General features: G+C 37.2%; 1 protein-coding gene across 1 annotated transcript in view; it reads left to right on the plus strand.

Annotated features, from left to right (window-relative positions):
- SBF2 (SET binding factor 2) overlaps positions 1-15,232 on the plus strand; it is a gene marked incomplete at its 5' end in the record, with an annotated part of 49,752 nt that overhangs the window by 6,183 nt on the left and 28,337 nt on the right. Inside the window, 6 exons of the mRNA XM_010135959.1 lie at positions 1,661-1,836; positions 2,766-2,911; positions 6,778-6,973; positions 9,491-9,687; positions 12,264-12,401; positions 13,419-13,514. Of these exons, the coding sequence (XP_010134261.1) occupies positions 1,661-1,836; positions 2,766-2,911; positions 6,778-6,973; positions 9,491-9,687; positions 12,264-12,401; positions 13,419-13,514 (949 nt within the window). The remainder of the gene's footprint in view (positions 1-1,660; positions 1,837-2,765; positions 2,912-6,777; positions 6,974-9,490; positions 9,688-12,263; positions 12,402-13,418; positions 13,515-15,232) is intronic.

Consider the following 15,232-nt stretch of genomic DNA (forward strand, 5'->3'; position numbering starts at 1 on the left):
GGGTGGTTAACAGAGGTGGGCTTGAGGAACTAGGAATCATGAAGTCCCTGAGGTCTTCCATTTCTTCTCGGTGGTAATCTTGACTGTGGTCAAACTAAGAGATGGAAGGTTGAAGGCAGAGAATTTTATATCATGGACTTGAAAGTACACCGGAGTACTTAGATTGTGAAGTATTTTGTTGGGTTGGCTGGCTGCAGAAGCATGTTTTCATTGAGAGCAGTAACATTGGAAAACAATAGATCATCAGCGTTTTACTAGTTCCTTGCAATAATGGACATTATTTAGCTAATCAACCTTCAATATGCTATTCAAAAGCGTAACGTTAGGAATACAGGTGAGCAAGAGAGCCGAAAGAGGATTCTTCAAGGTTGTTCTCTGGACTTCTGAGAGGACTTTTATTTTCCAGAGATCTTTTTGCCAGAATAGTTAGCATGCTTCAACGATGTGCTAAATATGAGGCACAGCTCAGTGTTTTTAGTGCTGGATTCCGGTCAAACATCATCTTTGCTTTTGTTTAACATAGTTTTGTATTAGGTTATGAGAACAAAAATAATCAGCAGTTTACTTTCTGTTCCAATCCAATATGAAATAGCTCCTCCTCTTTGTTTATTAATTATGACTTCCAGAAGTTTTTAGGAGCAATTACGGTATTTAATGTCTTTCAAACTTCAGATCAGTGTAACACCTTAAAGATTTGAGAGCTCCTTTCAAGAAGGTCCTAGAACAACAAAGTTATTAGTCATTTGGAAAGTATTTACAAAACAAGTGATATTTAAAAAGTAATGATGAAATCCGTCTTCTAGATGGCAAACAAAAAGACATTCTGAAGGTGTATAGGTATATGCTCAGAAATAAAGCCCTAGGATGTTTCTTTGTTTGCTTTTTCCACATTTTTAAAGCTCTTTTAGGCTCTGGTATGGATTCCCTATTTTCTTTCTCTATTATTTAGTTTCTTCTTTTTTTCTCCCCTGAATTGCTGTCTGTCATCCTTTGGCTGAGGACGATGGGATGGGATTTCCTCCCCCCCAACTCAAACCCTTCAAAAAGCATTTTTAGTGCGGTGGGTGGGTCAGTGTTGAATAGCATAAGGTTAGTTCCTTTTTAAGGATCAGATTTTGCTATTACATCTTTATTATTGTTAGCAGTTTTCTATACTTTGCAAGGTGAGGCAAAAATTGGAATGACTAAGTACTGGAAGTGTAATGGTTGTGACATATAAATGCTAAAATTATCAGTTGGATGAGTCTTTGAAGTGCATTGCCAGCCAGTAGTTCCTAGTCTATGGGCAGAGCTGGCAGAGCATTTCCAGGCTAAGCTGTCCCGCGTGACTAGTATTTGAACTGTTGTAGAGTTCTTGGTGCCAGCATGAATACTTGGATTTACCAAAATAGTTTGCGTTTCGTATTATGAGATTTCCAGATGCTTCTTAGTGAAAATACCTTAGTATTAGGACATAAATGTAAAAATCAAATAAAAAATGAGTTACTGTGTAATATTCCTCAAGATCAGCAAGATGTCTGTACATGTATTTCCATTTTCCAATGGGCATAGTACTGCAGAAATATGGGAATTTTGCTAATATATTTTAGGATCTTTTTGTTTCTTTAATTCTATATGGTTTTTTTTTCCATTTCTAACATGTCATGTCTTTAATATGCAGTTAATTAAAGTAGCATTTGATGAAGAAGTAAGTCCTGAAGTGGTGGAAATATTTAAGAAACAGTTAACGAAGTTCCGTTACCCTCAGTCTATCTTCAGCACTTTTGCATTTGCAGCTGGGCAAACAGCACCACAGATAATTTTACCAAAACAAAAAGAAAAGAACACTTCATTCCGGTACAGTCATTCTTCCTCTTATATTACTGATGTTCTTGTTTAGTATTAGTCAAAGACACTGAACAACCTGACAGCTTTGCATAAATGCAGGGCATTCAAGAAGTTTTCGGGAAAGTCAAAATAACTGATTGATATTTTGCATCTTTCTATATTTGCTGAATAAAAGGTACGTTACTGTGGTATACACGTTGGTTTGGTATAGGCATATATTATTTCTCCAGATGCCTGGCTGCAGTAAATTTGAACAAGCATCTCATTGCTTTTTGAAACATACTCCATGTAAGTGTATCTTCAGCTCTGGAAGCTGTACCAACAGAAAAACCAGATTCCTTGTCTATTACTTTATAGGTTAATAACTTCATGCAGAAATGTGGGTTAGAATTAATTTTACCCTTAGTACAGTCTATACAGTTTTCTAGTGTTTTTAAATCCAGAGTTTGAGCTTTGGGTCCTCTTTTGAAGTGTACGATATAGCTTAGCTTTTACTAGACTGGATGGATCATTAGTCTGTTCCAGAGTGGTAGTTCCTGTGATTCGCTGTTGATTATTACATTGTTGACACAGGAAAGTAGAGTCCCAGGCTAATGATGCGATTCTAAAACTTGAAGGTAATTTCTCTCTTTCCTGCCTTTATTTTGTCAACTTTTTAGATTTATCATATTGCTAGCAAAAGAGAAATACTTAAAGATGATGGCTGCTAAATTCATTACAATTAGACGTAATAGACACAAATTCATCTCAAAATAATAAGATTTATGTTTAAAATTTAATATAGGATGTAACTTTTATGTCGGTTATAATTTTTGTCATATTAAATGAAAAATAGGAAATTCATTTTATTTGGGTGTGGTCATCATAAAAATCTGTACATGCCACCAGAGAGAATCATATACATCTTTCTAAATATTTTTATTGCTATGAATTTATAGTACCTTCTCAAAAAGCATTGTGAAAGGAGCGAAACGTGCTGGGAAGATGACAATTGGACGCCAGTATTTACTAAAGAAGAAGACAGGCACAATAGTGGAAGAGAGAGGGAATCGCCCAGGCTGGAATGAAGATGATGATGTCTCTGGTAAGAATAAAACATATTTTTCCATCTTGGTTGTAAATCCATCCTTTTATGCTTCCGTTCCAATATGTTGAATATGAAATATCTCAGAGAAGAAATTGCAGTCTTCCTAGACAGGAAGGTTAGTTCTAAGACAGTTCAAATAGTCTCATTCAAAGGTTTCATTTAGTAAGTGATGACAAGGCAAAAGAGGAAGTTGAGTTCGTTCATGATAAAGCAAAATATTATTTTTTAATTATAAAACTATTTGCATATAGTATCTTTTAAATATTTTTTTACATCATAGTAGTGTAGATGGAACAGCACAGGAGCATGCTGTGACTTCCATTTATCTTCAGACTAATTGCAGATATCATGACATCTACGATGAAAAAGCAGTAACTGGTGAGATTCAAGGAGCAAATACTATAGGAGACTTTTGTGGATGTGGAAGTGACAAATGATTTCTGAAAGCAGCAGAAGTCATTACTACTGAAAGTACCATTTTGCCAAATTTTGGTTGAAAGGATTTGGGACAGAAGATAGAAAATTATTTGGGCGCTTTGTGTGGTTCACGTGGAGTTTGACTTTCTTCCAAATACTTGGTTTCCTACTATCATGTGCTGCTGTCGGTGTATCCGTATCTGGACCAGTGCTAATTTATAATAAACCACTAGAGGGAACCAGATTCTCCTGTACATAAACAGGTATTGCTTCGTCATACCATTCTCCCCTTTTTTTTTAAATAAGCATTTCAGATAACAAAGTGTTTATCAAACACTAATAATTTGTTTAAAATATCAAACAAGCCAAATTTTCCTTTTGAATATTTGGCCAGTGAGCAAGGCAACTTCTGTGACTTATGAGCAGATACATAAAAGTTGTCCCCCACGTGGAGGAATGCTATTCCAGGAAAGCTAAGAAATATTGATTCTCTTCTTTCATTCCACACAAAAGTGGTGGGGAGAAGATAAAAATTAAGTATTACAAAATGCAGAATGTCTTTAAAGTGCTGGAAAATTATGTTCTTAATTGAATTTCCCACCTCTTCCTTAAGTGCTGAGTTAGTGTATGTTCTGATGTTGCAGATTCTTTGGGTCAGAAGTAATTCTGCAGACTGTACCTGTCTGGTTTTGGGGTGATTTTGTGTCCTTCACCCAGAGGCACCAAGTACAATCATACCTGTGTATTTATACTCCTTTCGATGATGAAAAATTGAGTTTTTTCATTGCTGATGTATGAAACAACTACATTCTTCCATGAACACAGATGTTATCTAAACGTTAGCAATAGTCACTTTTTTCCTCCCCTAACAAAAATATAAAAATACTAATTGTGAGGCTTCCTACCTGCTGCTTTCCAGATGTTTTGACTGGGAACGTGTAAGGTGATGGAAGTCTGACAGTTTGCTTCTCTTTCCACGCTGCGCTGACACCTTGGGTGTAGTCAGCTGACAGCAGCAGTAACTCTTTGCTTCAGTCGGAGTGTGAATAGCCATAGGAAAATTGCTATTTACTCCCTGCAATTTCTTTTATATTGACCGCTGTGCATGTTTTTATGTTAGCAAAGTCTCAAAACCTGAAGTACAGGAAACTACGTGGCTGTACCACCAGTGAAGTTGTTGGGGAATTCAGCTGGAACTAGCTGCAGCAGGTGATGCAGTGTCTCTAAAAAGAAATGTTAAAGATAGGGTTGGAAGGAACTTCAAGAGATCATCTACTCCATCTCTCTGCCCCAAGGCAAGATCAACGTACTTAGCCTGTTCATCACAAATGTTTGCCTAACTTTTTCTTAGAGGCTTTCAAAGACGAAGGTTCCACAACTCTAGGCCATTGGTACTAATGCTTTAACCATCCTTAACGCTGGAGAAAAACCAGCAACTTTCTGATATTCAGGCCTAATTTGCCACAAAGTAAAGCCTTCACTTCTTATTCTGACACCGTCTACATACAGGAGAGATGATATCCCTTCGTTCTGATCGCAGTGCTTAATGTATTTGTGGACTCTTGTAATATTTCTCTCCTCTGTTCTTTTCTGGATATTAAATATCTACATTTCTTTCAGTTCTTTCTTTATTAGTCTTCACAGACCTCTATCTTCAGTGCTTTTTTCTCAGTCCTCTTTGGCTGGTCCACATGTAACTTGCAATGGGATTTTCAGAACTGGCACAGTACTCTAGGTATTAGTTGTTAATGAATACGTAATTTCCCTCCAATTCCTCCCCATCTTTTTACTTCCAAAGTTTAGAATCTCATCACTACTAAATTCTGTTTCCTATAGGTGATCATACTGGTGTGATAAAATACTGGTCCATAAAATAGGAGACTCTAAAAACCACTTACACATACAGTCATATCTCAGGAACAGTAAAATAGAGGGATTATTCTTCTTTTCAAAATCAAATTTTTTAAAAATCTCCATTTTAAACTTGAGACAGCAAAAATACCTTCATCTCCCTCTTCAAGTTAAAGATGCTGATGGGAGCTCTTTAAATCTCTAGCGGCTTTTGCACAAGAAAATACTTTGCAGATTCTGATCACCCATATGCCTGCTTCAAGAGAAAAATGCATTTAGAAAAAAATACTTTTTAACAAATGCACTCTTTTCTGACCTGAGTCAGTTAGAGCTTTCCATTCCAAACTGTTAAATACCGAGGCGTTGTGTATGTTTCTGTTGCCCAAATATTAAATAATTTCTAAAACTCATTTGTTTCTCATTAATGCACTTCAGACTTGTAAATGTTTTGTAACTTCTTTCTTACTATAATAAATAGGAAAACAGAAAAAAAAGGAGATATCCACAGCATTAAACTCTTTATTGTTTAGGTCAAATAGAGAACTGCTGGGTTTGTTTGATGAGCTGCAGGGGCAATAAAATCATTTGTCTAGCTTTTGTGTTGAGATGCACCGTAAAAAACGTATAGAGGTTCTACTCCCATGAATTCTGGATGTTGTCCACTGCCAGTAAAATTTTAGTTGTATCATAATGTTTCTTTTCAAAAACAATTTTAATTTCCAGTTTTATGAAGCCCCGTTTTAAATCTAAATCCTTGCATACTATCCAGTGCCTCATTCACGAAGAATTGCCTCCCCTCATACGCCCACGTTTCAGTGCTTGAGGTGGTAGCAAGTCACTGATCCATGCCGTGAGCCGTCAGTCTGCTTTCGGGAGTATTTGGAAACAGCTGGAAGTGCCAGTAAAAGGCAGGTGGCAGGTTTTGTCTGAAGATCTTGCTTGACTTGAGTTTCAGGGTAGTTTGAACTAGTCACATGGTTTTTATCTCTGGTGGTTAAAGGTTTTTCTGCTTTGGAAAGTGCAGCTGACCTGCGTGGGTGAAGAAAGCGGCTGTTCGACAGTGAACCTCAGGCATTAAGAAACCCAGTCACCCATTGCGAAAGTGTGACAAAGAAACATTTTTTTATTTAAACCACGTGCTAAAAAAGATTGTTATATCTTTTGAAGATAGTTTAGAAGAATTGTGAGGTCAATTTTACATTGGATGGTCAAGAATTTATGTGCATATTTTCATTGTTCTGTCTTGTATACATCTTTGTGTAGCAGATGGAGTTCAACTGGTTTTCATAAATTGTTGAAAGATTATCTGCCTTCAGTTCAGTTGAAATGAATATATGAGATAGTTTTAGTGAGAGATCTTAGTGAGAGGTGTTATCCATGCCAATCACCAGTGCAGTAGGTAACTGTGCAATATATTCCAGTTTCCTAACTAAAATATTATTGCTTATAACTTCTGTAAACTATGTTTTTTGTGTATTAGTTCTTGTCATTCATTAGTAAGACAAACTAATATTTTGTTCAGAAGAAAATTGCATCGTTTCCTGTGTAACTATTGGCCTCCCCAGTAGCAAACTCTGAAAGATTTTTAACTTTAGTTTCAGATGACAGCGAGCTGCACACAGGAACCCTAAAAGCGTCAGAAAAATCAACAATGGAGCAATTGGTAGAAAGAGCCTGTTTCAGAGACTATCAACGTTTGGGACTAGGGACTATCAGTAGTAACTCTTCTCGCTCAAAAACAGAATACTTAAGAATAACTGCACTGAACAGGATGTATTCACTTTGCAGAAGGTGAGTGTACCAATTCAGTCAAGTAGATGGAAAAACAAGAAGTTGTAACGCGATTTATCCATTTAAGCAACTTTTTCTGGTAATTTTTTTATCTGCAGTAGGAGTGTTCAACCAGTGACCTTGGAACTATTTGTATTCCACTCAGAGATTCGTCAAAAAGATGTGGACAGGCTGGAGAGGGTCCAGAGAAGGGCCGCAAAGGTGATCAAAGGGCTGTGAAGCCTGACGTATGAGGAAAGGCTGAGAGACTTAGGTTTGCGTTTAGCCTCGAGAAAGCAAGGCTTAGAGGAGCCCTTATCACCATGTTCTAGTATTTAAAGGGTGACTACGAAGAAGGTGGAGATTCCCTTTTTACAAGGAGTCACATGAAAAAGACCTGGGGTAATGAGTAAAAGTTAATCCTGGGGAGATTCCAGTTGGATATAAGAGGAAAATTTTTCACAGTGAGAACAATCAGCCTTTGGAATAATCTCCCCAGGGAAGAGGTGGATTCCCCAACATGGGGCACTTTTAAAATTCATCTGGACGGGGTGCTGAGGCAACTTGTCTAAATGGTGCTTTTGCCAGGAAAAGTTGGACCAAATGATCTTTGTGAACCCTTCCAACCCGCTGTTGCATGATTGCGGTGGCTGCGTGTGTATTCATGAGACTCAGGAACGGTAGCTGGAGGTGAGCTTTCAGAACTGCCCCAGAAGCTCTGGACAGCACAAGTCTTCCAAGGTTCTTTCTGCAGCCCGTGTCAAGAGTGCCTCTGGGCTCCTGGGGGAGACTCACCAAGGTACCCTGAATTGCTTTGTCAGGGATTTTCTCTCTTGGCTTACCACACTGCTGCCTAAGTCATTAGGCTGTTTTTCAGCTTTCTGACAGCCAATAAAGTAGCTGGTAGAACCCTCTTCTTGATATGGTTTCTGTGACTTCCCGTGTTGGTGCTAGGAAATTACTTCTGTAATATATTTGCATAGGAAATCTATTCTGTTCCTGAATTAAAAAACCAAGCCTCAGAAACAATTTCTGTTTTATTTTCATCAAATAAAAAATGGTTTAGAATAGAATTCATGAGGAAACCTACACTACCTCAAGTTTGTCGTGTGCTGTGTTTTAGCACGTGAATGTTACTAACTCCTTTTCTGTTGTGAAAGCTGTACTACCACTACCCACAAGAATTCTTTTTAATACAGAAGTATATCTGCATGAGTCATATCAGAAGAGCATTTGCATTCTCTAAAGCTAGTTTTGGCTAGTTGTTGCGGATAATGAAATCATCAGTTCTTTGTGAATGAAGGGCACAGAAGAAGAATATGAGCTCCTTTCTTGTTTTCTGGCTTACCTAGAGTAACAGACTAATAACTGGGTTTTTTCAGTCACCATTGAGTACAACGCAGATGAAGACATTAAATCTGTACATTTTTGTTATGCTTTGAACAAAAGGCAGAAAAATCTTTCCTCCCCTAAACCCCTCAATATTCTATAAGATTTTTTAAAAAGATAATTAATATCTGAAATGGATTAGAACTCTCAGGATGTAAATACTTACCTAGTGCCATATTAGTTGGGTTACTGTATTTTAAGAAGTAAACGGTAAATATTATGTACAGTGATTTTGTACGAGGGCAGTTCAATAAATGTCAAAGAACTGAGTTTACAAGAACAGTGTGTGTTGTAGAGGAGCAGAGTTGTTTAGTATGCACTAACTTTTCCCTGCCTCTCTTAGTTTCTTTACAGTTTCTTCATAACATATGAAATTGGCACTTAAATTGAATGTGGTTTTTGGAGGGGATAGAAGATAATCTTTCATAATGCTTGAATCCTTCTTTCCTAACTTTCACTAATCCTTCTGTTCACTAACGTGAACAGAACTACCGTCCTGCTGGGTTTTCTGAGATTTTTGTGTCAGTGAATTTCCTCATCTCTCAATGCATTATAGTGTTTTTGAAAGTACACAAAAATGAATTTCAGATACGCTGTTTCAGTGAATCTGACTGTAAAATTTCAATGCATTTTGACATAAACCAGAACCTATTGTTTTAGTTGTGATACTTCAGGCAATCTAACATTCTTTCCTTTCAATTGTCATGTTTCATATACAAGTGTCAAAAGAAAACTACTGCATCATTTGCATGCCCCAAAATTCTCATTTCTGTCATGATCAATTAATGACATTCATGTCATTATTGTGACAGATACGAGAAATACAAAGAAGAAAAATACGTCCAAATAAAATATAATGTTAAATGGAAAGAGAGTGGTAGTAATAATCTTACAAATTTATGGTTATTGAAGTTGATTTAAATCGCCATTTTCTTTGCAAGTTAATGTGTTTGCCACGATTGGACGAAAACTGAGAGCAAAATAAAAATTAATAAATAAATAAAATGAGAGCAAAGTAAAAATTAATTCTAACAGTTGAGGTGTGTTTTCATTCAGGTGTATATTCTGCTCATAATTTTAGGACATTTTCAAAATTTTAAATAATGAAAAAGCAGCCTTAATTTTTTTTTCACCTTTTTGTCAATACAGTTACCCGGGGCTTCTGGTAGTACCTCAGTCTGTTCAAGACAGCAGTCTGCAGAGAGTTGCTCGCTGTTACCGTCACAATCGCCTACCAGTTGTCTGTTGGAAGAACATTAAAAACAGTACTCTCCTGCTTAGATCTGGGGGCTTTCACGGAAAAGGTGTTGTTGGCCTCTTCAAATCCCAAAACACACATACCACCGGTGAGTTGATGCAGCTGGCTCTCTGTGTCAGTAACTTAATGTAGAAATACTCGGACTTTGTAGAGTAAATCAGAGAAACTATTGAATCAAAAGTCTCAGGGTAGGAGTGATATTTTTCTAGGTCAGTTTAACTTCTGTATGTCAAGAAGCAGATCCTGAATGGTGTGAAAGTGGTTCAGAGAATGTCAGTGGATACTTTTATAGTTATATACAGATCGGAAGCCTTTGGGAAAAGCTGGTATCTGCTGAGCGCAATGCAGCCTTTCCTTGTTTCTCTAAAATTATCTTTTTCCTTTGCAGTCGTTTATGTAATGAGTGTATGTTGTCCCTTTTAATACAGGATTATATAAAATACTAGAGAGACCATTATCAATTAGATTTTCTCATGTTTTTCATTGTCATACTAGTTTTAACTTGTATCTTTCTTTTGTAAAGACCTGTAAGAGTCTAGAGGCAGTAGATCGTCTGTTTGACAATAACTGTATCTGTCAGGCATTAGCTTCCGGAGCTGCTGTTTCTTTTGAAGTGTGAAGAAGACAGAGACCCTCCTCGGGAAGTTAGCACCCTCGATCTTTAATTCCGATGTCTGCCCAGTTCAGTTACAGATTTTCATATAAGTTAAGCTATTCATCTCCTAGTCTCTTTTCTGAAACACACAAAATACTCTTCACAAAACAAAACTTTGTAAGTGCAAGTGGCAAGGACATTATCCTTCCATGTAGACGCTTCATTTCCTTTAATTTATCTAAATTGTTGAGACCTAAACTGACTTTTTGTGGCATTGCTTCAGACACGAGGCGACAAGGAGATCACTGAAGTTAACTTCAGGATATGTAAACCCTGCTTAAGCGCTGAAGAGAAAGTAATGACTTGCTTCAGGCTTGTTTCACTTTGTCAGACAGGAACAGCGTATGTAGATTTTCTAATCGCTTCCTAATTGTACTTCCTTTCTAGACAATTTTAACAGGATATTTAGATATTAATTTTAACAGGACTATCTTGAAATTTCTTTTGCCACCTCCAGCTAATAAGGTTACTGTTAGCCTCCAGCATGGAATCTGATTGGATCATCACTGAATAAAACTATTTATAACTTATCATTGTGGTTCATCAAAATGTGCTCAGTCAAATTCTTTGACTGTGTCTTATTCCAAATCTTGGCTCCTGTGGCCAAGAAACCAAACCCTGGTTTAAGCAGCTATGACATATTTGTCCTATTGTGACTCCAAAGTGTGACTGCAGTAAGCTAGGATTCAAAAAAATTTTGGCACTTGAAAAAAATCTGACTCATTGAGACTAGACACTTTTTTGTCATCTTAGTATGACCCAGGACCTGACTTACGGCTCTTTCCCTTCCTTTAAAATAGGTGCAGTTTTTGTGCTTAGGATTCACTTTTTACTTTTACTTATTTTTGAGGGTATTTTCCTTATCCTATGTTTTGGGGGTTTTTTTAAGTCTTAAGATTGCCTTAAATATGCTGTCTGTTTAACTTCAGTACTTTCTGAAGGCATCATACTTTCTCATCTTGTCTTTTTTTTCTCTGCCCTCTTTTTTTAAACTGTGTGTTTCCTCTCTGGCTTTGCTTTCATCCAAGCTTTTGCAGCCACTTCTCTCTCTGCAATGTTCCTTCTCCATGTCTCCAGCAACTTAAGCTCATCAGTAACAAATGGAAAAGAATTACATTTCTGAAATCTGTAGAGTAGTCACCTGAACCTACGTGCCTGGGAAAGATTATTCAGAGGTTTTCAGGGAAGGCATTGTTGTTCTCACAACAGTGCAGCCCCCCCTCCTACAAGTTACCTAAGCATATGGGAAGACACTTCCTAAAGTTACCTACTGGTGAAGGAGCAGGTAGACTGTCACTAGGGAATAGGAATGTTACTTTTCATACTTACAGATCCCTTAAGGTGTCTTACCAGGTGTGCACGCATTGTCTATCCTCTTTCATCTCTTTTTATTCCATTAAGAAGTTCAGATTCTGGTGGTAGGGTACCTGAAGGACATGTAGATTGCTGCATTTAGAGACATCTGGTGTATTTTGATATGTGCATACTTTTGGTTGAATGGGCAATATGTCCCAAGGAATGTCCAGTTGTAGGTAAGTAACCTTCCTTTACTGGGATGAGGAAGAGATGTTTAAATATGATTTTAATTTACTTTTGTTAAAGAAATAGTTCTATCTGTTCCTTACACGTTTTTTTAAAAGGCTGAAATTTGTTGACAAGTACCAAAACTTAGAAATGTTAATTTTTGTTCTGAGACTGAGGGAAAACCTTCATTCTCTTTGCGTTGATCACTGGCTAATGATGATGTTTTAAGTGGTGACTGTGAGGAAACAGACTCTTTCAGAAGTTTAGCTTTGTGGAGTGGAATGCAAGACAACAGTGCTGGGTGCTGCTCTGCAGCCAAGCAGTGAGCATCTGAGCATTCTTTGTCATCAAAGGAATGGTTTTTTGAACCTTTGATAGACAAACCATGGCATTTTCAATGCTCTGCTTTACATAAATAACTTTTTATTTTGCTATCCTATGTATTTTAAAATGTATTTTAATGTATTCCATTCTTGTGACCCTAGCTCCTGCTTCTTTAGAATCTTCAAGCAGTATAGAACAGGAAAAATACCTACAAGCCCTACTGAATGTGATATCCGTCCACTGCAAAATGAACGGCAGTAATACTCTCACTGTTAGACCAACAATTGCTCTGTCTCCAGGTAAAATTAGTTTCTGTAGTGTTTTGCTCTGCTTCATAGAAAAGTGAGTTTCCTCTGATTTGGTGCTAGTTCAATGTCCCATGTGAGTTCTGCTGTTCCTTTATTGATACTCCTTCCGGATAGCTTATTCACTCTTAGGTTCAGTGAATGTGTTTTCCATATGTTAAGGATGTTTACAGTGTTTCGCAAGTATTCTTAATCGATTATAATCGAATGAACAATTATCCACCCGTGGGTCATAGTTTTTGATGAAATTCACTTGAGTATGATGGCTTGTCTTGAGGCATTAGTAATTTATTACTGTTCTGGAATAAATAAAGTTCTCCAGAATATCGAGATGCCAGAATGTCTCTTTTTGAATAAGGGATTGCCAAATTGAAGAGGATGCAAAATGCTATTCTGTTTCATGTACTGAAAAATACAAGATTGCAAGCTCAGGGTCTGTATGAACAGGTAACAATATTTAGCTGCAGCAGCAATGGGAGGTACATAGGCATTTTCATGTGTGTTTCATACTCCTAATGGGCTTTTAATGTAATTTCCAAGTAAAGCTTTATTTGAGGTGAAACCTCTTTCAAAATTCACTATTTGACTTGTGTATATGTGGGACGATGAAGAAATTAATCCCTGTTTTATTTCAGTTATGTGGTGAAACCTGGTAAGTTTTCTGTGAAGGTAACCCCAGTGTCTCAAAGACGAGTATGCTGCTTGAAAATGTGTCTGTCTCGTCTCATTCAGTTGGCCTAATACAGCCAGTGAGTGACTTTTCTTGCAACACCATTCCCAAAGTGTGTGTGCTTTGCTTCATTTGTTGTGGAATATGTTGATGGCCTAGCTGTATCTAACATCTCCATACTGCTGCAAATGTATAAATCTGTCTTAAAAAATAAATCTGAAGTACAAAATGGGCAAGAAATAGATGTATTGTGTGAAAAAGGGAATTTTTACCAGTAATGTTGTTAGTCTGAGTTACACTGTAGTTTTTTAATCTTCTATTCTTTTTTTGACTGACTTTAGGCACTGAAAGGAGGGCTTCAAGAATGTCTACTGTGTTTAAGCAGGTAGTGCCAGGACATTTGGATGTAAATCTATCCAATAGCTTTGCTCGAGGAGGTTAGTAAGACTAGCTCAAAGTCTGTTATTTGAAGTAATGAATGATAACCAAATGTTAGTGAAATAAAAATAATTACACTGCTTATTGATTCATTATTCTGTGAAACAACCAAATAGAAATGACAGATTAGCCTCAATCCATAACATTATTTAAGTATCTAATTTCTGTTTAAGTCCTTTTCTTACCATTGAAATAAAGCTTTTTTTCATGTTGGAAATCAGTGGAAATTTAAGCACTTAATTAGGAAATAAGTGTCTAAATATTTTGTGATTCATCCGTATTTTTAATTTGTCTAAAATGTATGGCCTGAATATGCATGTTTTATATTTGGATGGAACGTACTTTAGTATTCCCAATTACAGATTGTTTTGGCATTTGGCCGGCAATTAGCTGCTGCTTCATAAAGTCACAAAAAATCTATCTGAATAATTTTACTCTAGGTAGAGGAGGGAGTTACGTGGCCAAGCACAGTAAGTAAGGAGATACAGTGCATTCTTTGGAAATAGTTATTCTTAGGTACAAGGGCTCATCAATGTCATTTCTACAAGATGCTTTTGTTGTGTGAAGTGGATTCCAACTGCTTTAGTATTCTAGTCTGATGAAGTTGTTATGACTTCTTAATACGAAATACGTGCATAAATTAGAGCATCGAATTCCTGAAATACATGTTTGTTTCCCAAAAGGGAGTATTTTGCGTTGCGTTAATTACCTTATAGCCCTGAAGGCTCCTCTTACAATTATTTATAAGCATCTAAAAGCTGCTTTTCTTTCTTTTTGATACCTCATCTAAAATCAGATAGACTGAATTTGGCCTGCTGAGGTCCAGTCCAGCCTAAATTATTGTGTGATAGAAAAAAATGTAGCTTTGTATGTGGAAGAACAAAACAATTTTGTAGAGAAAAAATTCCAGAAGAGATGGATGGGATTAGGGAAAGGTCAGAAGGAAGAAGGGAGGGAGAAAGGAAAGAAGAAAGGAAAATACTTAGAGCTGTGTAAGAAGTTGAGAACTGTAGCAGAAGGAGAGAGTAGAAGGGCAGTTAAATGGTGATCGCCAAAAACCTGGAAATTCTGTTCATTTTCGTTAATCATAGTATATGCATAGTGCATATCTCAAAGTTCTATTGATGTTCTCCATCACTGTCGTTTCACTGTAGTCCATTCTAACTGGGCAGGTAACGTGGCTGGGCACCTAAGAGAGCAGTGGTTAATAGTGGCTGGAGTTGTTGGATAAGTGGGTGGCTGTGCCCAACCTGAGGGTGTACTGAAATAGTGCGAATGCTGGGTAGCTGACAGCAGACATTTGGTTGTATTCCATCCCCTCGTGTTGGGACAAAAGTGCCAACCGCCAAGTGGTGCTGAGGGGCAATGAAGGTGCTCCAGATAAGAGAGAGAGTGCCTGCTGGTTGGCTATATGGAAGTTCTCTTTTGAAGATAACAGGATTACTGAAATAGCTATTGCTGGTTTCTGGGGTTAGAGTTTGTGCTAAGTGCGACAGGATAACCTTTTTGCTACTCTCTGAAGAAAAAAAGGAGTCTCGAGGCAGTATTAGATCACAGATGTGTTGTTTTGTTGGACATTAAAGTCTCTTGGCTGAATTTCAGCGGTGATCGGGAAGAGGACAGAGGAGTTATCTTGTGTCTTGCTGGATTGATGCCACACCTGCTCTATCTATATGAAAGGTGTAATTCCAGCACAGTATCTGCAGCCTGTTCACAG

The sequence above is a fragment of the Buceros rhinoceros genome, unplaced genomic scaffold (assembly GCF_000710305.1).
Source record: "Buceros rhinoceros silvestris isolate BGI_N320 unplaced genomic scaffold, ASM71030v1 scaffold15795, whole genome shotgun sequence".
NCBI lineage: Eukaryota > Metazoa > Chordata > Aves > Bucerotiformes > Bucerotidae > Buceros > Buceros rhinoceros.